This window comes from Meleagris gallopavo, chromosome Z (genome assembly GCF_905368555.1).
Source record: "Meleagris gallopavo chromosome Z, MGAL_WU_HG_1.1, whole genome shotgun sequence".
NCBI lineage: Eukaryota > Metazoa > Chordata > Aves > Galliformes > Phasianidae > Meleagris > Meleagris gallopavo.
In genome coordinates this window covers 37,715,296-37,739,181 of record NC_139435.1, presented here as the reverse complement: position 1 = coordinate 37,739,181, position 23,886 = coordinate 37,715,296, and the positions used below count along the sequence as shown (strand labels likewise).

The 23,886-nt window shown below is 34.6% G+C and overlaps 1 protein-coding gene across 2 annotated transcripts in view; it reads left to right on the top strand.

The window, feature by feature from the left end:
* The window catches only part of LOC104915096 (guanine nucleotide-binding protein G(q) subunit alpha), a 113,863-nt gene extending 90,342 nt beyond the window's left edge, over positions 1 to 23,521 (top strand). For both annotated transcript variants that reach the window (XM_085214571.1, XM_085214572.1), the window contains exons 3-7: positions 2,060 to 2,214; positions 8,886 to 9,014; positions 10,012 to 10,141; positions 17,441 to 17,594; positions 18,895 to 23,521. In XM_085214571.1, coding sequence (XP_085070697.1) covers positions 2,060 to 2,214; positions 8,886 to 9,014; positions 10,012 to 10,141; positions 17,441 to 17,594; positions 18,895 to 19,085 — 759 coding nt within the window. In that variant the 3' untranslated portion in view covers positions 19,086 to 23,521. The remainder of the gene's footprint in view (positions 1 to 2,059; positions 2,215 to 8,885; positions 9,015 to 10,011; positions 10,142 to 17,440; positions 17,595 to 18,894) is intronic.
* Positions 23,522 to 23,886: the final 365 nt, after the last annotated feature.

Here is a 23,886-nt window from a genome sequence, read left to right as displayed (position 1 = left end):
GCTGGAGAGGAGCTCTGCAGAGAGGGACCTGGGCGTCCTGGTGGATGACAGGTTGGCCATGAGCCAGCAGTGTGCCCTCGTGGCCAAAAAGGCCAATGTCATTCTGGGGTGCATTAAGAAGAGCGTGTCCAGCAGGTCGAGGGAGGTGATCCTCCCCCTCTACTCTGCCCTGGTAAGGCGTCATCTGGAGTACTGTGTCCAGTTCTGGGCTCCCCAGTACAAAAAAGACAGGGATCTCTTGGAAAGAGTCCAGCGGAGGGCCACAAAGATGGTGAAGGGCCTGGAGCATCTCCCCTATGAAGAAAGGCTAAGTGAACTGGGTCTGTTTAGCCTTGAGAAAAGAAGACTGAGAGGGGACCTGATCCAGGTCTATAAATATCTGAGGTGTGGTGGCCATAGCGGTGAGGCCAGTCTCTTTTCAGTGGTACGTGGAGACAGGACGAGAGGAAACGGACATAAGCTACGGCATAGGAAGTTTCGCACGAATGTGCGTAAAAACTTCTTCACGGTGAGGGTGATGGAGTACTGGAACAGGCTGCCCAGGGAGGTTGTGGAGTCTCCTTCTCTGGAGATATTCAAGTCTTGTGTGGACGCCTACCTGTGCAACCTGGTGTAGGGAACCTGCTTTGGCAGGGGGGTTGGTCTCGATGATCTCTAGAGGTCCCTTCCAACCCCTACAATTCTGTGATTCTGTGAAAGTAACTATTTATCATTTTCTCTGCTACTGGTGTTGAGTACTTGAGCACCTTTTTGGGGAAATACATCAGTTATGAGAAATTTTCAAGCTAAAGAGCAACAGTTGAATCGTTAGTCAGTCTTTCACCTCTGTTGCATTTTGATAGCACTTGGCTATAATTTCAGAGCTCAAGTATATAGAAAAAGAATCAGTATCAGAATATACTGTTCTATCTGTTTCTCAGTCAGTGAGTAAATATTTGGGACATCATTCTTCTGGAAGCATCCAAAGGCCAAAGGGTACAGAATAGGCAACCAAGCTTGATAAGATACAAGAAAGTTAAATAAATAAATGAATCCAATTTCACAAAAATTATGTGCTTAATTCTTCCTGTACAACTTAGAAATTGTTCTTCTTTGTCTCCATAGTGCTTAAGTAAAATTTAACAGTGCTTCGGAGTATGATGTTTTTATTAGAGGTTATTTCCTACTGGCTACTTACTTTTCAAAAATCTCTGTGATATAGTATGGCCATAGTTTATAATACAAATTGAAACTTGAGAGCTTTTCCAAAAATCTTGCTTTGTTTTACTTAATAGTAAGTTTTGTTATGCTTGTGGTAGCATGAAGAACTTTTTACAGTTAATTTCCATGAAAGACAAATTCCTTCCTTCCTCTCTGAATCAATCAAGTTGGCTAACTGGTTATCATTTTAAAAGCAGGTATTTTATATGCCCTAAATCTGTACCTGAAAAGTCAACATTGAAAATTTTATTTAGAATTAGCTTAATTAAGTAAGCTTTTTGTTTCAAATGACTCATATATTTCATCTAAATAATAGTAGTTTGGAGTAAATGTAGTCTGAAATAAAAACACACATTTGTTAATTCATCTTCTGTCCCAGTTTTATACCTACTGATGTTTGTCTTGGTTCAAACATACTTTATCATTACTCGTGTATAATTTATTCATTATTCTTATTTATGATCCTTTCTGCACCACCACTAAGTTCATTCACATGAATACAGATTTGGTAAAATATTCCTCTGAATATTTTGCATTTTCACCTTTTTTTTTTCTTCATGTTATCCAATATCTATATTCAGCTGCTAATGAGTTATTGAGCTAGTAGAGTCAGTTGTAGGTACTCTGTTTGACAAAGTCTGGTAACATAAAAAGAACAAAATATCAAGATCTACAAACTTTCCAAATAAACGAACAAAATAGATAATGGTTCCTCTGTTCTTTCTTTTTAGAACTCCTTCTACTGGTGGTCACCTTTCCGCATCTTCACAATCTTCCTCATAGTACTTTACTTCTCAAATTCTGTATACACATTGGTGAGATGGCCATTATCTCAACTGTATTTCTTTGTTTCAATTAGGCTCATGCACAGTTAGTGCGGGAAGTTGATGTAGAGAAGGTGTCAACTTTTGAGAACCCATATGTAGATGCAATAAGAAGCTTATGGAATGATCCTGGAATTCAAGAATGTTATGACCGACGACGAGAGTATCAGTTATCAGATTCAACTAAATAGTGAGTATACAATGGCTACAAACAGCTATATCTCACTTTGTCTCTTGTCAAGTAATTTTCACTTTTTAGCTTTTTAGCTACTTGTACACATATGCTTACCAAATGTAATTTAAGGGCTGCTTTTAAGTTGTGGATTGCTTCTAGTTTATTACTAAATGTGTGTATGTATTTCCTAGAATAAAATTCAGGTACCATTCAAACTCCAAAGTAAAATTCTAAGTGAGAGATTCTAAGTAGAAAGCCCTTGTTCTCCTATGTTCCTATGAGATAAGATACATTTAAAAGTACAAGCTGGGCAAAAGTACCTTCATGTACTTTAATGCAGGAAGTGCTATCAATTTCCTTACGATTCATGAAAAACAGAGTCTTCTAGGATTTCTCTCTTCCTTTTTTTTTTTTTTTTTTTTTTTTCCTCACAGGCTGCTTTTGCAGTCGTGGTGAGGCAGGTAGCATGTTTTACTGAGCTGCTTTTTTTTGTAGAAACAAGGCCAAAATGTAAAAGAACATATCTGTTAAAAAAAAAAAGAAAAAAGTGGGGTAAGAACATTTTAGAATTTGCCTGTTGTAGATCAACAACAATAAAACTGTGTGAGAAGAATTGGTATCAAATGTTGAACTCTTGTTTTGGGTGAAAAAATGGATCTATTTAGTACTATTAAAATTAACAAAATCAACTAAGTACCTATAGAAGTATATTGGTAGTACCAACGATTTGCCAAAAGTAAACATACAAATCAGTGGGTTATTTTTAAAACTCAAGAGATATAGTAATTTAATGTGAGGTTTGCAAGTTTGCTGGTTGTAGCTATAAGATGATTCATACAACAGAGTTCTGCAAAATCCATTTCTGAACAAGTAGTAAAATGTTAGAATTATGAATTATTATATATGAGTCCTTGTAAGATCCTTTAATATATTTATGCTTGCAAGAAGAATTTCTTCAAATAGTGAAGCCCAGTAAAATAAGTTAACAAAAACAAAAAATACAGCAAATGTGATTAGCAATAGAATACCCAAATAGAATCTACTATTTCAGTCCCTGTATCACAAAGCAACTAAACAAGATGCTTAGAATTAACAATTGGGATTCACAAGACAGTAAAACAGAAGTAAGCACTCAGTGCTGATTGACTTGGTGAGACAGTAGTTCCTTCTGACATGTTGTTTGAAGCAGAAGCAGTGATTTGTTGTCCTCTTGTATATGATCTAAGCATATGCATTGATATGTCTTATATTATTCATTCATCCCTTGCATGATTCTCTCCTCATAAGTTTTCTCTGTTTTTGCAGTAATTGTATTTTCAATCTGTTCTCTTTGGATTTTTTCCCCAGAGTTATTATATGTTGTCTTTCTCAATCTCTTCCTCTATGTTTTGTACTTCTGTTATTGTTTCTGAGTAATGTTTCTGGTTTTAATATATCTTGTACTTTTCTGTACTTTCTGTTATCCTTTGATCTGTTTTGTCATTTTTATTGGTTTTATACCCACTGCTAGAACCATGGAAGCATGCATCGTGTGCATTACCAGAAGGGAGAAGGATAAGATATAAGAGAAAGTTTTCTGAACCTTGGCAGTTGATTTGAAACTCTTGATAGCTCAGCAAATATATTCTCTTTTTTTTACCACTGAATATTCCAAAAGTTGGATGTTCCTGTAGGTTTTAAAAGTAATTTCTAGACTTACTTGCGGTAAAGTCAAGAGCACATTAAATAAATAGATTACTAACTTCCCATATCCACTACTTTGTGACTTACTCATTTATTTACCACTAAACCACTTCCCCTTATGGCTTCGGAGGTGTTCATACTATGTAAACCAGCACCAGAGTGAAGATAACCTTAAGGAATAGTTCTGTGAGCTGAGATCTTTCTCTGTGTGCTGTATTGGGTGACAATATCTTAACCAAGCTTAAGGAAGCAGGCTTTTCTAGTTTGCAACATAAGGATATCAGAGAATGACTGTTTAGCAACTCTTTCCTAGCTGTGTTTTATTCCAGAGAAATAAATACAGCTCATCCTAAATTCCTCAGTGTGTTACCTGTGCCAGTATTTAATACCCTCATTTGATTATCTGTGCCAGATATGTAATGTTCTACTTTATTATTAATTCATATAGAGAATCCTTGAAGTTTTTGTTTCTGCATTTGTTGCCTTGAGAAATATAGTTTTATTTTCATTTCTTTGTTATTGTGTATATAGCTGTGCATATATCTTGGTCATGTGACTTGAGTTACATCCCTTCTCAGCAGAATGTTCCATAGGCACTATTTTCTCCAGGAATTTCTTGTTCATCTTGTTCATTTAGATCTTGCAGACAAATTCCTTCTAAACAGAGTGTTTGTAAGTGTGCTAATTATGCTAATCAGCATCCTGGCCCCACCAGTTTTGCCCGTTGAGTTTGACAAGAGTTATTGGGCTGTACTGTTGAATAGAACAGTCTTATGTTTAGCCTTGGAAATAAAAATGGCAGTTATAGATAGATGAAAGCTGTAAATCTTCCTGCCTTTTTTCTCCAGTCCCTTAATGCTTTCCCTTAATTAATTAGGCTATGCACTAAATTTCGTTTAGAGATAGAAGAATTCATCTTATGGATTTATTTTTGAGAAGATGCTTCACTATCAAGTTGTACCTGCAAAAAAATCTCAGGCTGAAGAATGACTGGAGTAAGGTGCTTGTTTGAAGTTTTGTTTGCCCTGTGTTTCTTCATTTTGAAGATGTTTTAGGACTCCATTCATTGAAAATAAATCAAGTAGGTTTTAATGGTCAGTTTTCATTATGTGGTGCAGCTCTCCAAAGTGGTAGATGTTGAACTGGGTTATGGTGAAAGAGACCTGTACTTAACTTCTTGGAAAAGATTATTGGTTAAATCTTCTCTGGTGTACATAATAAAGTTAGAAGTCACACCTCTTTGCCTGTTTTCTGTATGAGAAGGGCATGTAGTAAATACAGAGCAAGTCGGTCTAATTCTGTTATCCTGTTCTTTCTGTTTGTTTTGTAATACACACAAAAGGTACATTTGAAACACTTATCATTAAGTCTTATCATCAGAACCTTCATGGCCTGGCTTTCTCGGAAACTGGCTGTGGATTTGGATCTTGTCATAAGCTATGTAAAGTACATTAAAAATAATTACTTCTCTCTCAGTGCTGACTAGGAAACAAAAGGTTTCCTTTGTTTCAGGTCAGTGTGCAAATCACCAGTGTGCTACAAGGCTGTAGCAGTTTTTCTTGACGTCAAGAGAAAGCTACTGTCAGTCACTCATTACACACAGATTACCTTGGTAATGCACCTTATGCCTGTTGCTATAGCAATCTCCTGGAAAATTACCTCAGCAGATACTAAAATTCATTTTTATAAAACTAATTACAGGTATAATTAACTTTTAAAACTAGGTCTTCACTATAAATGTAGTCAGATCTATGTGATTTGACATTTTTAAAGTAATTTTATGCAGGTTGTTTGTTTCAGTAATGCTTGCCAGAAGAAGTGCTGTTTGGGTGAGAGGTCCTATAACTACAAAATGTCTCATCAAAGTAGGACATTTCTTAGTATGTGGCAAAAATCAGTTTGGAGTGCCATGCAGTTCAGACTTCTGTGCAGCTGCTGCTCACCACAGAAGTGAGTTCTCGGTTTGTAACACCAGTTACTTGCTTTTAAACTAGGTCACAAGGCATTTGCCAGGCTATTTCCAGTATCCATCTCATTATCAGTATTTTGAAGTTTGAATTTAATAAACTAAGGAAACATCCCCCTTTGGCAAATGCTATCTGCACTTTTTTGGTGAAAACTTTTAATTATGACAAGTTTCATGATTGAAGAACGCATGTGCATTAATTTCTAGCATATGCTGAAGGGTCATTTGTATTGGAAAGGCTCATCACAGAGTTTGTCTATACGTGCATGCAGTAAAACTTTTAAGGGCTTTTTAAAAATCACTTCTTACATTTTTCTAAAATACCTTGTGCACTTTTTTTATGTAGATATTTTTTTTTTTGTAAGTGTGCAGGATTTGTTTGCCTGTGAGTGTTCGTCATTAGTTTTCTTCGGACAGCATTAGGTAAGCGCTTCAAAGCCACACTGAATCAGGCTTGAAATAAACAGATGTGGAAAAAGTAGAACAAAATCCTTATTTTTCTTCATTCATCACCTATCTGAATTCATACACACCTAAGATATTTCTCATAACTCTAGCTTAACAAGTTCTGTCTTGGCTGTAGATAAGCTGCTGGAGGAAGTAACTCCACCCTGGCTTCCTGCTGGAGGTTATGGACTTTCTACATCCCTGTAAAATAAACTAGCTTAATTTGTACAGTTTTTAATAGTATTTTTTCACTGTTCAAATAATTTTGAGAGAATTTTACAAAGATATTCTGTAAGTGAAAAATCTGGCAACTGGGTAAAGACAGTGTCTTCAGGGCAGAGATGCAGCTGGAGTGGAGCCTGAGCCTAGCTGTAGATAGAAAAGAATTGGCATTCACCAACATGCTTTGATGTTCTTATTTAAAATTGCTGGTTGCTATTTTCTTTAATTGTTTAATAAGCTTGAAGATGCTTCAAGCATAGGCATACAGTTATGCCATTCCCATGTTAATCAAAGAATTTCTTTAAGCCACAGCTTTAAATATCCATGCCTCTTGGTATTAACAAGACTCAAAAATATAGGTCTTTAATGTGGCAAGGAACTAAACCATAATAAACTAAATAATTGCAATGGTAAATTTTCGATATTGCATGTAATGATATATGAAAATTGTGTGCTGGTCGTATATTTTTAATAACAACGGTATTTCAGTTGTCTTTAAGTAAGTTATTCAGAAAAATCGAACCATCACCCCACGCCTCCTAGTGCAATGTAAAAGTCAGTTCTTGTGCTTGGAAAAGAGAAGATGTCTTTTTTTTTGTCCATGTAGCTCTGTGGACATATAATTATTACCATTGTTTAATTAATGACTGTGAAAATACACATGCTATGTGTTAGTGGAAAGAGTAGTGATTCTGCAGAACTCTTAAAGTAACAGAAAGTACAAAGAAGGATAAATCTATTCCTTTGCCTCAGAGCAAGACTACACAAGCTTCATTAATATCTGAATTCCAACTGAAGTAATTCTTCAGCAGAAATGTCAAAAAAAAAAAAAAAAAAAAAAAAAACCTATAAAAAGAAAAAACCAACAGAGCTTAAGGGAACAATTTTTTAAAATTTCTTGAGCATTTTTAAATGTATTTTTAAAGGATAAATTAATGCTTGTGAAACTTAATGACAACAGTGTTAGGAATAAATAAATAAATAAATAAAAATAAAAATGGACATGTGCCCCTTGAATAGCTTCAAGAAGCTCAAATGAGATTTGTTTATTTAATATTATCCCTTTAAATTATTGTCAGTCTAGAATCAGCCTGATGTGATGTTACAGCATATTTTAGCAATATCCCTGCTGCAGTCATGGTTCTGAGTTATAGTTACCAGGCTGAGGCTGTTTTTTTTTTTGTATTTTTTTTTTTTAAACAGCACCCTCAGTAGTAACCATGAGGAAAAGAACACTAGGAGTTTTGTGATACTTCATCAAGGAGTCCATTGCTGCCCTTCACTACAGAAGGGCACAGAATCAGGGCATTCTTAGATTAATTTATTGTATCAGTGGCTAGCTCTAGATCATTCTTGTGCTTCTGAGTAACCAGATGCCAAGAACTTCATTTGCTGCAGCAGTCTTTCTCCCAGATGTCTGTCAAAGGGAGAATCTTTGCTGCCTGGTGCACTCAATTCATGAAATAGCCAGCTCCTATACTTGAACAGGCCATCACCATCACACATTGGTATTTTGTTTTTTAAAGCTTCTCTCTTAGGAGAGCTCCCGTACCTTCAGTACATTGCTGCTTTGTGATTGAAAACCACCATTAAGCAAAGCAGAAGAGTTTAGTGTTGTGATTAATGAACCGCTTTACAAGCAGTTTTATTGCAGTTTTGGATTACTTGCTGACTATCTGGGAAGTGTTCCATGTACGTTATTTAGACTTATTAACTTGATTAGAGGCTTCAGAGTGATTGCAGAAATTTCAGATGCTAGAGATCCCACCGTGGGATTACTGCTGCCTTCTAGTAATAGAACTCTGAAGAGTTCTTTAATTTGTCAGTGGATTTTTTCCTTTTGGGTGTAATTATTATTTTTTTCAAATGTTGCTGTTTATCTTCCAATCATTTTGTATCTAGTAAACATACATATAAACTTACTGAACTGATACACTATATCAGATTCGTACTATCTGTGTGTCTATGTAGATTCTAATGTCTGAAAAACAAGGAATAGGTTATCTTGTCAGTTAAAACTGTGCAATTTTATATTTCTTATATATTTTATATTATTATTTATCTATAAATTTCCCAGAACTGTGTAATAAAATCTGAATCTTTGCTGATTTTGCATGTGAAAGCCAAGCAGATTTTAAAAGGACAGAATGATTTTGTAAAATTTACTTGAAGCTGTGGAAGTGTACAGGAAAGACAAGTGTAGCACAACATTATACTTGTCCCCTTTTTTATGCCAATAATGCTCCTTTTTTGTTGCACTTCTTCCTATCCAGCAGCTGACTTCTACTCCCAAATCTTCCCTTCTCTTTTCCTCAGTCAAATTATGTTGTCACTATCTTGCATTCCTTTTGTTTCTCCCTGTTTATAGCTATCTTAATGACTTGGATCGCATAGCAGATTCCACCTATCTGCCAACTCAGCAAGACGTGCTTAGAGTTCGAGTTCCAACAACAGGAATCATTGAATATCCCTTTGACTTACAAAGCGTCATTTTCAGGTAGAAAAAAAGTTTAGCACTCATTTACTTTGTTTCTTTCTTTTTTTCTTTTTTTTTAATGCCTTAATTATGCCACATATAGGATATTGATTAAAAGTGCATTACAAAAATGATTCTGTGCTTTTAAAAGTAAAGCTTGTTATTTTATTTTTATGGTTAATTATTAAGCAGCTGATATTAAACATATAAAAAAAATGAAAGACAATTTGGTTAGTCTTTTTTTTGAAGACATTACTGATAGAAAATCTACAGTTAATCTTTTGAACAAAAATTAACAAAGTTTTGTTATGAGTAATAATCTAAAAATATAATCATGTATCTAATTAATGTTAATTATGAGATGCAAAATTACCTCCTGTGTAGCTGATGATCTGATGATTAGCAAGAAATCACACTCCTAAAGAGAAAGTGAGCCTATTTGAGTGCAAGTACTATTGCTTAAAAATAATTATGCATTTGCAATTGCAAGTTACACATCTTAAGGGTTGAGCTACTGTATGACATAGAATGTAGTGGGAATACACTGCCAGCAAATTTGAATTTTGCTGTTGGCTGTTAACAGCTTCAATAAATACATGTTGTATTCTATTGTACTCTTAAATAGATAATCTTTGAGAAGTTGGAAATTTTGACACTTGTAATTTTTGAAGGGAAGAGGCAGATCACTAAACCTAATCTGTGCACATGTGTTTCTGCTAAATATACAGGGTATACATTCCAGAATCGTGGCTCAGTATCATGAGACTTTTGCATCTCAGAAATCTAAAGATTTTGAGACCCACAATGACTTAAATATAGAAATCACATCAAACTAAAAATCAAATATGGTTACTAGGCTACTTAGAATGGATTCCATTAAACTTTAATCTCAGTGGAAAGATTATTAAGAAGAACAAACCAAGCTCTGTTTTCAACTGAATTCCTTTTTGTTATGTATTTGGTTGTGTGTTTACCTCTTATGGTATTCAGGGAGTTGATGTGGTTGTTAATTTTGCAGAATGGTGGATGTAGGAGGCCAACGATCAGAGAGAAGAAAATGGATACACTGCTTTGAAAATGTCACATCTATCATGTTCCTAGTAGCTCTTAGTGAATATGATCAAGTGCTTGTGGAATCAGACAATGAGGTAAGCAATAAGCACAGAGCACTGGTTTTGAAGAAAAAATTCTTCTGCCTGTCCCAGATGTTTTCCCAATCAATCTACCAGCAGTCATACATAACTACATGTAATGGAATGAGAATTACTATGGAGATCAAAAGGCTGAGCCATGTTGGGGAGGATTCAACAAAAAGGAATATTGTTCAATAAAGAGAAATATTCTTAGCTATTTGAGTTGTTAGCATTTACTATCAGAGACACAAAAAATGGCAGTGAAAATGAAGACAAAATGTATAGATTCCTTTCTAGAACAGACCCTACACTAATAAATTTCATTCCATTAACTTAAAGCATAGACTGCATTGACATATTTTCTAATTGTATTTCATTTCAAAAAATAGAAGAAACAAGGAAGTATTAGTTGGTGACCTGTGAGCTGAAAGGACAATTAGTATCCAGTATTTTTGATGTAGAGATGCAGAGTAGAGAGATGATTTAATGTTTGTTTATTTGTTTGTTTTAATCTTCTGTGGACAATTTTCAGTTATGCATCAAACTTCTATGAGTTACCTACTGTTCCATGCAAGTTCATTAACATACACTTAAGAAATTTAGGTGAAAAAAAGAAAACGTTTTAATTTCCTTCATGGCTTGTGTACATACTGATTTCACTGTTTAAGGGAATGGCTGATATAGCAAGGTAAGTGTTTCTGGACACATTTGTATGCTCAACTTTCTTCAGGATGAATTTTTTAAGTAAGTTCTAGGAGCAAGCACTGAAAGCTTTTACGCTTACAGTCTTCTTCTGAGAGAAATGTATGATTACATTAGTTTTAGTATCAACCCTATCATTCAAACCCGAATTTTCAATAGAAGTTGGTCTTTAAATGAGCAGTTGTCATTTTATCATAATAATGTAATTAGCACCAACTTGGTCTCTTGTAATTTTGGAAGCTAAACATGAATGTAAAAAGGTAATTCAGTCAGATTCAAGCCAAGAAGTGTCTGGTTCTGTCTTTTCTATGGTTTGTGTTATTGCTTTGTAGCTGACATAGGTAACACTGAAATATTCAGCATTTCAATCATACAAGTCAAAACAAAGTATATTGAAAACGAATTAAAGAGCAGTTTGTTACAGTAATTTTCAGATTCTGTTCTAACTTTCCAAAATAAGCTACTAAACTTAAGGAAAGATTTAATTCTGGTTTTACATTAGATGTTTTCTGTTCTAGTTAGGTGGTTTGCTGAAACTCTTGTTCTTCTGTTTGATCAGATAATATAAGCTTGTGGATCATGAGTTAGAGCATCCATACTTTTAAAGATGGAGCAATACTTTCTTGGGTTGAATCATTCGAAGTTTATAATTTTGCTTTATTCTTGTAAGCTTGAGCACAATCACATGGCATATGTGGGATAAACAAGGATGTCGGGCCTACCCAGCATAGTTTCATGAAGGGCAGGTCCTGCTTGACTAGCCTGATCTCCTGTAACCAGTTGACTCACTTAGTGGATGAGGAAAGGGCTGCGGGTGTAGTCTACATAGACTTGAGTAAAGCCTTTGTCAGTGTGACCCCAGCTTTTTTTTGTTTGTTTTTGGAGAAGCTGGCATGCTCAGATGTAGTCTTGGTAAAAGCTGACTGGATGAGCAGGCCCAGGGAGTGGTGGTGAATGGAATTAAATTCAGCTGGTGACCAGTCGTCATGAGTTGGTGTTTTGGTGGGTCTAGCACTTTGTTTATACAATCCCATACAGGCAGAGTATCTGGAAAGCTGCACAGAGGAAAAAGATAATAAAATCATAGAATCACAGAATTCTTAGAGATTGAAGGAACCTTTCTAGGTCACCTAGTTCAATTCCTGCAGTGAACAAGGACATCCACAACTTGATCAGGTTGCTTCAAGCACCATTCAGCCTGGCCTTGAAAGTTTCTAGGAACAGGGCATCCACCTCATCTCTGGGCAACCTGTTCCAGTGCCCCATCACCTCACTGTGAAAGACTTTTTTCCTTATATTCAACTTAAATCTACCCTCTATAAGCTTGAAACCATTTCTCTTTGTCTTATTACCACAGACCCTGCTAAAGAGTCTGTCCCCTTCTTTCCTGTAGCTCCCCTTTAGGTACTGAAAGGCCGCTGCCAAGTCTCATCTCTGTAAGGAGTTTCACTAATACCCAGATTTATATACACATAATATTAATTAATTAATTAATTAATTCTATTAATTCTATCAAAAGTAATACCTCTTATTTTAAATGTTGACCCATGACATCAGAGGCAGATGTTGGCAGGATGGCGGAAGAGAATGAACCTTCCCACCAGCATTCCATTACATGTTGTTGCCATATGGCAGATGGCAGCAGAGGGGCAGGATGACAGAATGGCATCTGACATTAAAGTGTATGTGAAGGTGTAGAATTGAATTCATTTACGTGGAAAAAATGGGATCCTTGCTCTTTGATGCTTGCTGAACTTTTATGGATACCAGACAGTGAATGTGAGTACAGTGAGGCTATGGGTGGTGTGTTTCCGCAATACTAACAGTGACAGTGAGTCAGCTCTAGTGCTGATTGTTATGAGCATAGTATGCAGGCTCTTGTTCATTACTGGTGAAAATGTACAGTTAATGATGGTGACTGTACTGAAAAACAGTATTCTGTAATTGATACTTTGCTCTACCAGAGTATTATTGTACTTTTTATGTCTTTTTTAATTTCCATGGAAATAAATAGGAGGCATTACTTTCAGAGCTACGTAGACAGGTATATACAGAATGTTAATTTCTTAGGAAAACAGTGGTTTCTCCTTTTTTTTTTTTTTCTTTTCAAGGAATTTATTTTCATTGATAAATGAAACCACATACAAATAAATTGAAATATCATTGTCTTTGTTAAAGCATTAACATTAATATTACTTTCAAAATTTGTATTTTGTAGGAGGTTTATTTACTGGGTTTTCACTAACCTTGAGTAAAGAAGCAAATAGAACAAATCATCTTTACTTTTGACATCTAATTCCTTTATACTTCTTATCCAGATTCTTAAGTTATAACCTCAAAAGGATTATGTACATCATGTTACTTTTAATTAAAAAAGAAGTTTCTTTTCAAGTAGAGAACTGCACTTTTTAAAGCTTTTTTTTTTTCTTCCTAAACTTGTACCATTTCTTAATTTTGTTGTGCATCAAAAGAAAATTGTGACTGAAACATTGTACCAATTCATCATTTGTTAGCGGATCACTCTGATTAACACTACAGAAGTTCCATCTAGTCTTTAGGTACTCATCTATGTACAATCTAGAAATGTATTGAAGAGAGCAGAATATGTCCATCTTAGTTATTTAATGTAGCTGCAGCTAAGATTATTACCTTTAAAATAGTAATGTGTGATGTAATTTCTCTTAAACTAGTGTTTCCTTCCAGTGCCTTTAGTTATTAAATACATGTCAACAAATTTTCAACTAAATTTTATAGAAAGTATCACCTCCTTGTAATAGATGCATTCACAGTTTTGATCCAACATTTCAGTTCTTCACTGTACTTACTTTATATTGAAGAACTGTTTTGTGAGTCTATTAGAAATAATACTTCTTTGAAGGCAGAACAGGATGTTCAGAAAATTAGGGCTTCTGTGCCTCTGCCATAAGTACAAATTAAAACTAAAGGAACAGAGGCTTTAAGTGACGTTTCTGTACTGAACAAAGTCACTGTACAAGGATGTCAGATGTTCTGGTTGATGGAAAACCTTATTGTTGCTAGCTTGTCCTAAGTAGTCAATGTTTCTTGGTTTGTTAAAAAAATATTTCAGTTAATGTCTAGTGTATTAAAAGTATTTGGAAGTCTGAAACCCAGGACAGATATTTTTTGTGTGAATTCATCTGTACAGATTCAGTCTGTAAAAGTAAGGAGTATCCAAATTCCCTCTGTAATGTTCGTCAGTGTGATCTGTTAATGGGTGACAAATGAGAACAGTGTTCCAGTCAGACTTACTTTTAATGGAAGCCAAAAATAAGAATGACACGAGAACATGGAGTTTAGAATACTTCCACTCTTCACAGAGTAATTATCTGAAGAACGTGTTGCATTCTTACATCAGAACAATCTTTAGCTTCACATCTGGGCATGTTTCCACTTTTCTTTGAGCACTTTGTGTTTCTTATTCACAGACTGGTCCTGCATGGCTTAGCACAAAGACTGAAAGAAAACAGTTTTGAGATCAGAGCACTTTTTCTCCATCACAAATAAACATAATTCTTCAGTTGGCTCTTTTTTCAACATTCGGCAATTCAGAACAATTGAGCATAGGACAGAGGGATAATACAAACTCCCAAATATAATTAAAATCCTCAATGGTCTTCATAATTGCCTAACAATATTAACAGTAAATAAAATCTCCAGAACTCATTGTTTATTTGGAAACTAGAGAAAATAACACATTAATCTTTTGTGCCAAAAATATCTAATTTGTGTACTGTATTTGTTCATACATGCTCACATACATTCATATTCTCTTTTTGGTTTGTGAATAAAGAACCCTTTAAATGTAAAGTATTAAGTATTTGTGTATGGAAGAGTTGGGGCCTGTTTCTTTCTGTCAGAGTAGGTGGATAATAATGGAAGCAAGAGGTTGAATGTTCATGAACTCTTTCGCAAAGCTGACAGAAGTGCTGCTGGTAAATGCTGCTGTTGGCAGCAATCACTGGCAAAGAAATTGCCATTTTGTTTGCTCAATAACCAGTGTAAAAACTAAGTAGAGAACAGCATCTTTCAACAACAGTTTTATTTTAGATATATTTTCTCTGTTTTTGTCAGGAAGATGTGGATATTGATTACAATTTTATTAAAACAGCATTCGTATAATTTCATTCCAATCAATAGGATATTCTTTTTTTCATTTAAAAATATGGTGATAGCAATGTTTATTCCACTTTTCAGATTACTTCTATTTTGTCGATATTTTTGTGATTTGGTGGTTTCTGAATATGTCAATTTTTATGGATTTCAGTCATTATTTCATTTATTTCTACCTTTGGTAAGTGCATACAATTGCAATATATTTTCAGCGTCAGTGCTGCAACTCCACATTGTTGAACTGGTTAGACATCTTCCAGGTGATTTGGAAATACAAGTCTCAGCAATGGATTTGACTTCCAAGTCTTCTGTCACTGGCATTTTTTTGTTGTTTTTTGTTTGTTTTGTGAGAGTTATTTGCAGAAAATATTTAAAAAATATTTAAGACAGATTTAAGACAAAACAAACCAAATAGAGGAATTATTTCTAAGCTCTGTGTTTGAAGTAATCTCTTTTTGAATTACTCATAAAAATGTTTATGTGGCCATTAAGTCCTTTCTCAGAATGGCCAGTTACAGCAGTATAGCTTCAAGATTATATTGCATACTGGTGGTAAAAATCAGAAGCACTTACAGTTTTGATACTGTATTTACTCTTTTTCATAGCAGATTTCCTTTGTTATTTCCCAACTTTCCATTTAGCAGCCCTATTAGCCAAGGAATACACTATAGGGTGTTCTGTGCAGCCAGGCAGTTCTGTTTGAATAATTGCTGGAAGTCCGTTTTGTATAGTGGAGACATTCCTAATTAATGCAGACTTTCCGACAAAAACCATTCACACCATGTCATGTAAAATAATATAGTGTATTTCTTGATGCTAAGCAACTTCAGGAATATTGTGATTTGTAAGGGCTTTTTTTATGAAGCTCTCATGCCAGTACCTCCTGTTCTGCAGTTATCATCTCTGAATGTCCTCTCACTTGAATAAACATTTTTTTACCAACATAAACAATTACCTATACCGTGGAAGCTGTTAATTTAAGAACGCTTGTCTGCTTCATCACATTTTCTCCCAACACTTCAGTGACATTCCCTAAAAATTTGTGAATTCCTAATTTTGTTAACAGATGCTACTTAGGTTATTAAGAGTTTATAAGAAAAATATTGATAGGAGAATTTTTTCAATATGTAACTTACATTCTGCCGACTAGATGACACTCTAGACAATTACATTTTTGAGTGAATCTCCATCACTTTTTTTTTTTTTTCAGATTTTTTTTCAGATTAATGCTGAACCTAGCATTTTCTAGTCTATCAAAGCACTGTTTGTTTTATTCAGCTGGGAATTGCTGTTTTCTCTTCGCTAGGTGTCAGCAGATATGTCTTATAAATATTATTTTATTATTATTATGCTCTTTGTATCTCTTGTCACACTTTCAGAGTGACCTGTGTATTTTGCTGAATGTAGGTTATTAACTTATTAACAAGATAAGAAATAATTGTCATAATTTTTATGTTTAGGGCTTGCGTTGGTATTTTTCAGCTAGCTCCACAAATATCAATTCCACTTGCCCTTCATTTTAGTTATGCTATGTTGTTTAGTGACACATTTAACAAAAAAAAAAAATGCAAATTAATGCAAGTAAAGATACACTTATTGCATAACAGTCTGAGTCTTCTAGCAGATTGTTTTACTAAACAACAGCAACATCTGCAGGATTCAGTTCCTTCCTGTTGGTGGTGAAACTGTTCTTTTGAGGAGGCAGTTCCTTTAATCATAATACAAGAGAGGAATATATTTCTGGGTTTGAACTCAATTTGTTCCAACGCTCTGTTAACTGCATGCCAACCTAACAGTTCTTCAGAATGTTATCAAATCATAATGTAATTTCACTATATCAAAAATGATAAATAGAAATATAGACTTTGCTTTTCAGTTATTATGAAAAGAGTAGTTAAGGAGCATTTAAGCAATAAATAAAGGCCAACCCACTGATCTCAGGAACAAATTTAACAATTTGCATTCTTAAAAGATTTTGTTATAAGCCTTTGACATTGAGGAAGCATTCTCAGATACCAAGTTTATTTGCGACCATTTTAAAGCTGATCTTTCTATGAATTATATAATTCTGTATTTAGAATCCAAGAAAGGCCTGTAAAATAAGTAACATTCTTCAACCTTGAATTGTTCCTTAGGTATTTTTCTGCTATAGTTGTCCCTTCCATTAGTCAAATGCATCTCAGTAGCCACAAGTTTGGTGGCTAGTCATAACTCTGCATAGTCTGACTATGTTTGTATCACTTCTAGCATTCATTTTTATGACCTGTGTTTTAAAGAATACTTAAGCTTGAGGAGTTAAGTTTGCAAAAGGAAAATGGCTGCATATTTACCTAACTGCTTACGTATTAGTTATAGTTGAATTGAAGTTGCAAAACATAAAATGGCTCTGCTTGTCAACTAAAGTAAGATTGCTTAAAATGATTGCATGTATTTCTTTAAATATTTGGCTACTTAAATTTATCTTTTCTTTTTTTATTCCAGAATCGAATGGAAGAGAGTAAAGCACTCTTTAGAACAATTATCACATATCCATGGTTCCAGAACTCTTCAGTCATTCTGTTCTTAAATAAAAAAGATCTCTTAGAGGAGAAAATTATGTACTCCCATCTAGTTGATTATTTTCCGGAGTATGATGGTAAGTATACTTACATCAGAACTCATTCGCTATTTACACTGCAGTACTGACAAAATGTAATAATTAAAAAAAAAAAAAAAGAACAGGAAAAACCTTTACAATTTATAATCATCTCATCTTTTAAAAATGAGATTGAAATCTTTTGTGCAATTTTTAGATTGCTGTGATTTCATTTTCTGCCGTCTGTAGGGGGACAGTACACTTACTAACCAGTTCTTCATGGGAAATAGTTAATTTTTAGATGAGTACTATCTTGTTGGCAGTGGACTGGATTCTGTTTATTTTCGTAAATTGGAGTGAGTGTTGGAATTGAAGGTGGTAAAAGTACGAATAAATGAAAACACATTCCTTGTTTTACACATTGTCGCACATACTTGAGGTTCAGTTTTCTTTAAGGCTGTGTGCCTGAGAGTTGTTACAAGCAGTAAACAGGCTGCAGGATAAGACTGTATTAATAATAAGTGAATTTAGTTTGATAGGGTGGGAGAAAATTGGCAGTTGAATAGAGAAGAATCTTGTTCTTTCAAGTTTATTTTCTATGAGAAATTCCTTGGATGACATCCTAAAGGTGAGAAGACTCTACTGTGATCACTGTGTTATCAACACTGAAATTGAGATAACACCTGTGTTAATGCTTATCTAGAAAAAAACAGGCAATATTCAATCACTCCGTTCTGGGAAACTCTATTTCTCCTGCCATCTACCATGGGTGAGGGAAAAAAAAAGATTCAGGAGTGATAAACCTGTCGGAGTTCAGACATTGAAGTCTTTGAGTCCTTGTCTATTGATTCTACATTTCTTGCTGGACTTAACTCCGCAGACAAGGTTTGATTTGATGGTTTGATTTGATTTCTTCTGGTAGCAAGGTGGGATTTCAGTCTGTGGCTTGCGCAGGTCATGATGTGATGTCCTTCACTGTTGCAGTTTACTGGCAATGTGGGAGGTGTACAGATTTGGGAAAGTGGATCACTTCTTTCTGTTTTCCTATTTCACACCTCAATGGAGAAGGTAGCATAAGGATGAGAACTGCAAGCCAGGGTGGCAAATTGGGGTGATTTAAATTACTCTAAGCAGTTCTGTTGCAAAGTATTAAAACCATAGGAAGAAGGACTAAGATATGCTCAAAGAACAGTGTATCGCATGAAGGCATTCTTCCATGATTAGTACTAGAAGACACACACTGGAAGACTTGACACACACTGGAATGAAGAGCTGGGAGAGGGGACAAGACATTTCACTTAAAGAAGTCCAAATATTGAATTGTCTGTAAGAAAACAGATTTTATCTTCTTAATTACCAGGACCACAGCGGGATGCACAAGCGGCCCGAGAGTTCATCCTGAAGATGTTCGTGGACCTGAATCCAGACAGTGACAAAATTATCTACTCCCACTTCACATGCGCTACAGATACAGAGAATATCCGCTTCGTCTTTGCTGCTGTCAAGGACACAATCCTACAGTTAAACCTGAAGGAGTACAACCTGGTCTAACTGTGCCAAGGAGGCCCTCCAGAGCCACCTTTGTGTGATTGAAGATATACAGGAGGGACTGTGTTATCTGTGAAAACAGTTTGCATAATACTAATTTATTGTCGGCCTAGACTCTGTGAAACTCCACAGAGTTTGTAGTTAATATTATGATTTTATTTAAACTACATGGAGGAAAACCAAAAGATGCTGAAGTACATTCACAGCACATTTCCTCATTTTTTAGGCAAAACCTTGTGACTCAATGTATTTGAAATTCTCAGTCATACACTTAGGATAGCAGATTTCTGCTATCAGAGCAAAATCAAGCTTGTTTCCCGTTTCTCTAACCATTTCTCTTTCCCGCCTTCCTTTTCTCCCTTATCTTTTTAAAGGTACAGTGACTTTTTTTCCCAGTTACATTCCTGAGTAAAAACAATTTCTGTTGACTGATTTGGTCAGGAAAGTACTGTCATCAGAATTCATCAGACCATTTTAACTTCACAGTATGTACTTCTCTGAAGGATCAAAAGTATGGATACTGTGATTTTTAAATTATTGACATGAGTGTTTTCATTCTGTCTTTTGCGACTAAAATATTGAGATTACAAAGTAGAATTACAGTTTTGTATGAATACTAAACTATTTTCATTGTTTGAAAAGGTGCGTTGAAGACAGTAATTAAATAATTAAAACACAGCTTAGGATGTACATTGAATATGATAGAATCTCTTTTAAATCGCCATGTGCAATTTTCTCTCTTCTTTTATTCACAAATGCAAAACAAATGTCATAGACACTACATTTTTCCCAGTGGCTAAAGCCTGAAACAGCGTTCTTTTTTCCTTCTTTGGTTGTGTTTTTTTTTCTTTAACTCTTTTTAAGCATTGTTTTCTTTTTTTGTTGTTTGTTTTGTTGGTGGTGGTTTTTTTCACAATAGAAAAAGTATTTTTATTGTATCAAAATAATGTTGCCAAATCTGGCTTTATAAAATGAATAGTCTTGAAACATAAGATACTAATTGAAATGCCAAACTGATGAGTTGGGAACTGACCTGATAGTCAACTGCCAAATGATAAACAAACAATATCAGCTCCTATGTTCCCTTTATCAGAAAGTGTTCAATTTTCAAATACCAAAAACAACAGTGTGCTTGAGTGTGCTACAAGGTGCACCGCGCACGTGCATATGGTCTGCTAATTTACAGACAGTTCAAGTCTCTCCTTATGTCAGATATGGCATGAGATTATTTTCTGTGATAATATCAAGGCACATTTAGTTGTACAACAAAAAAAATATCAATGGGGGATCACATACAGGAACCTTTCTTGATAAGGTTGCTTGTTAACTCATTCACAGACATTTGATAGTTTTTCATGCAAAATAGCCTCTCTCAATGTTCTTTAGAAAAGATGTAGTAATGTAAATGATACAGTGAAAAAAATCATTCTTGAAATTTTAACGTGCAATTTTTTTAACAACAAAAAACGCAGCACACGTTGATGAGCCTTTATTCTGCAGCTTAGGTTAAAAGGTGTTTTTTGATCAGGTGCATGATTGCTAGCAAGCTACAGAAGACTCAGAGATCAGGCATGTAATTAGACTGATTATCTGCATTGCCAAGTAGCACTAGAATGCACTTAACACAGAAATTTCTGCCTCATAGCAGCAAGTGGGAGGTAGAAAAAAGAATGGCTTATTAATTGATTACTAAAATTAACAATAAATACTTATGAGACGTTTTTCATCCTTAACCCTCCCAAGTCCATAACAACAGTAATAAGAACAGTTACTATTTTTTGTCCCTCATGAAACACCTTGTAATTTAAAACTGGTTGTAGGTATAGTGCAATTATGAATGCTATAATCATTGTACATACATCTATATATATATATATATATATGGCAGCATCCATATTGGCTTTGTAATCATTAATTTTTGGCAAATTGAATGTGCTGTATTGATATGTATCTATGTAATTGTATTGTATGTCTTATAGCTAATTCACATTTTAAATAATGTTATTTTATTTACTTTTTTTTTAAGAGAGAAGAATGTAAATTTTGTCGGTTTATTTCTGACTAGGGATTTGTTGTTGTTTTTTATTTACAAAACAAAAAAAATTACTATAGTACAGAGCGGTACTAGCATCGTGCTGTATAAAATCATTTGCACATTCCTGAGTTGAAGTAAATTGGAGACACCCAGACAGAGGCCATTCACATCTGAATTTGCTTAAAGTTTGTCAGGGTTTTGTAGAATGTGGAAACCAGTTTTGTAAGGAGAACATAAGCTGTTAGATCTGGGATTGGAACATAAGCTCTTTATATTTGACAGATTTGCATTAGGTTACTTTTACTTTTATTAGAAAAGTGAGTTTAGAGATTATTCAAGCCACTGTACAAAAATACTTGTGGGTATATGCTGTATCCCTAAAAAACAAAAAACGAACAAACAAAAATAACCCTGAACATCAAATGAATTAAACAATATTGTAGAAATTCCAGAAACTTTAGGTAACAACAACCAAAACATCACTATTGTTAACAATTGTAAGATGTTAAAGCTTTTTGTTTAATAAAGATAAAGCAGATGAATGTAGATTATAAAAAGTGACACTGACATTCTAAATAGGTGATCAGAGCAGCTAGTGTAATTAAAAGCATTACAGAATTGGTCCGGATATTGCTATGAATGCAACAGAGCTTCTTGTTTTACAGTTCCACAGCTGATAATGTCCCTTCTTTTAACCTGGGAATGCATTGGCCGTGCTGGACATATGATATAAATAGAACTGTGGCCAGAGAGAGGGGGAAAAAAAAAAAGCCAGTGGTGTCTAACTGAGGTTTGATTTGGTGGTTTTTTGTTTTATTTTGATTTTTGTTGTGGAATATTAGGTCTGGGAGAAGCACATGTTGTTTCACGTTTTGTATAAAAGCAAAACAAAAGTTTACTCATGCTTTGTAGTTATATTGTGATTGCAAAAGTTTTAAAGAGTGTGTGCCACTGGTCTTCTTATGGTGTATTTTAAGTTAGTTGAAGCTGTGGCAATGTTTAGATCATTTGAGCATGTTGTGGAAAAAAAAAAAAAAACAGTCAGCATGCCAAGGCAAGCTTTACACAAATCACCTAACACAGCATTGCAGTGTGACAGTTTACAAAAACATTTCCTTTTTAAATGACACAGCTGTTCCCACTTGCAATATACTGTTGTTGTTGTTGTTGTGTTGTTGTCGTTGCTGTTGTTTTAACTGGTGATTTCTACTATGCCTTATAGTACTTGAGTCCAGAAGTTTGTGCCTCTAACATGAAGCTGAAGGCAAAAGTAAGACAGAAACCCTTTTAACTTTGCCAAAATTATGTGATTTCTTTGAATGTCATGAATGGGTGAGGAGGGAAGGAAAACGTCTTGGTAACCTGTGTATTCTAGATGTTCGCTAGCACAAGAAAGCTGTTATATGTGTTTTACAGAAACCTTAAACTTGCCTTTTTCACTAATTATCTGGCACTGTCCTTGCATATGTAGGATGATGCAGCTATACAGGGCAGTTTACTTTTTATATTTATGACTCTTGATTGTCAAGGTATATGAACTGTAATTTGTAATCATACTGCCATATGATTGTGAATCAGTTTTTTAAGTTTGAAAGTGGAGGAGACTTTTTATGCTGGATATCAGTCAGAATTGACTGCATGAGTTGCAAAAACTTAAATGGGGGGAAAAGGGCTGCATATAAAGACGTTGCTAGGCTCCCAGCCTTTGGTTGTAAGGGTCAGAAGATCTTCAGATTACTCAACCTAAGGACTCTCTCCTTGTTATACATTCTTCACAAAAGAATGACATATTAGGAGAAAACGAGACGTGTTAACCCACATGAAAAATAAAATTTACCCAAATTATTTATTATATGTGCTGCTGTTCTTGAAGCTCTGTGCATGGTTATCCTGCATACTGTAAACTAATGAAGTGTGCACAGCACATTAACAAGGCCTACAAATGACCTACCTCTAGCTAAGAGACCAGTAAAATAAATATGTTTTGAAGAGACCATCAGAAGATAGGAAATTAAAATGGACATGATTTATGTAGTCAACTACTGTAATTTAGAAATTCATGCTTTTGTAAATACAGTCCCTCTTTTGACATAAACCATACATTCTAAAATTTAGTATGCATTAAACAACTAAAGCCATCTGTCCTTGTCTAATTTGTTAGTTCAGTAGAGGTCTTGCAAAACTGTATGTTTTGTGTGAGGAGTTACTGATATTTCCTCTTTTTTGTCTTATATTTACCCATAACACTTTGAGTTGTATCAGTCAAAACAGAAACATTTCCATGTAATCAGTAATCCAGTCATTATCTAGTTAAGGGGATATTGCTGTAAGTTTCACTCAAGCTTTTTCACAGTAGCCATGCTGCAGGGAAAAAAAAAAAAAAAAAAAAAAAAAAAAAAAGAAATGAAGGGGAATTTTGAAGACAGTGTAAAAATACAAGATAAATCAGATCAATCTTACTGTAAAGCTGTGGGTTTTTTTTTTTTTTTCTTGAAATACAGTCTAAGTTGAAGCCTGTTCCTGGTTTCCTTATTTACCATGCTGTAGGAAATCCTTATTTGACCAATTTTTTTAATTATTATAATGGGGGTGGGGGTGGGGATATCAGATACATTTTTAAACTTGCAGTATTTAAAAATAAAGATCATATTTGCTGTTCTTAACGTGTCGTTTAAATGCATGTATTGCCTGTTTTTTCAGGGATAGAAATTGTTGGGTTGGGGTTTTTTTGTTGTCTTTTTTCTTTTTTTTCTTTTTTTTTTTTTTGGT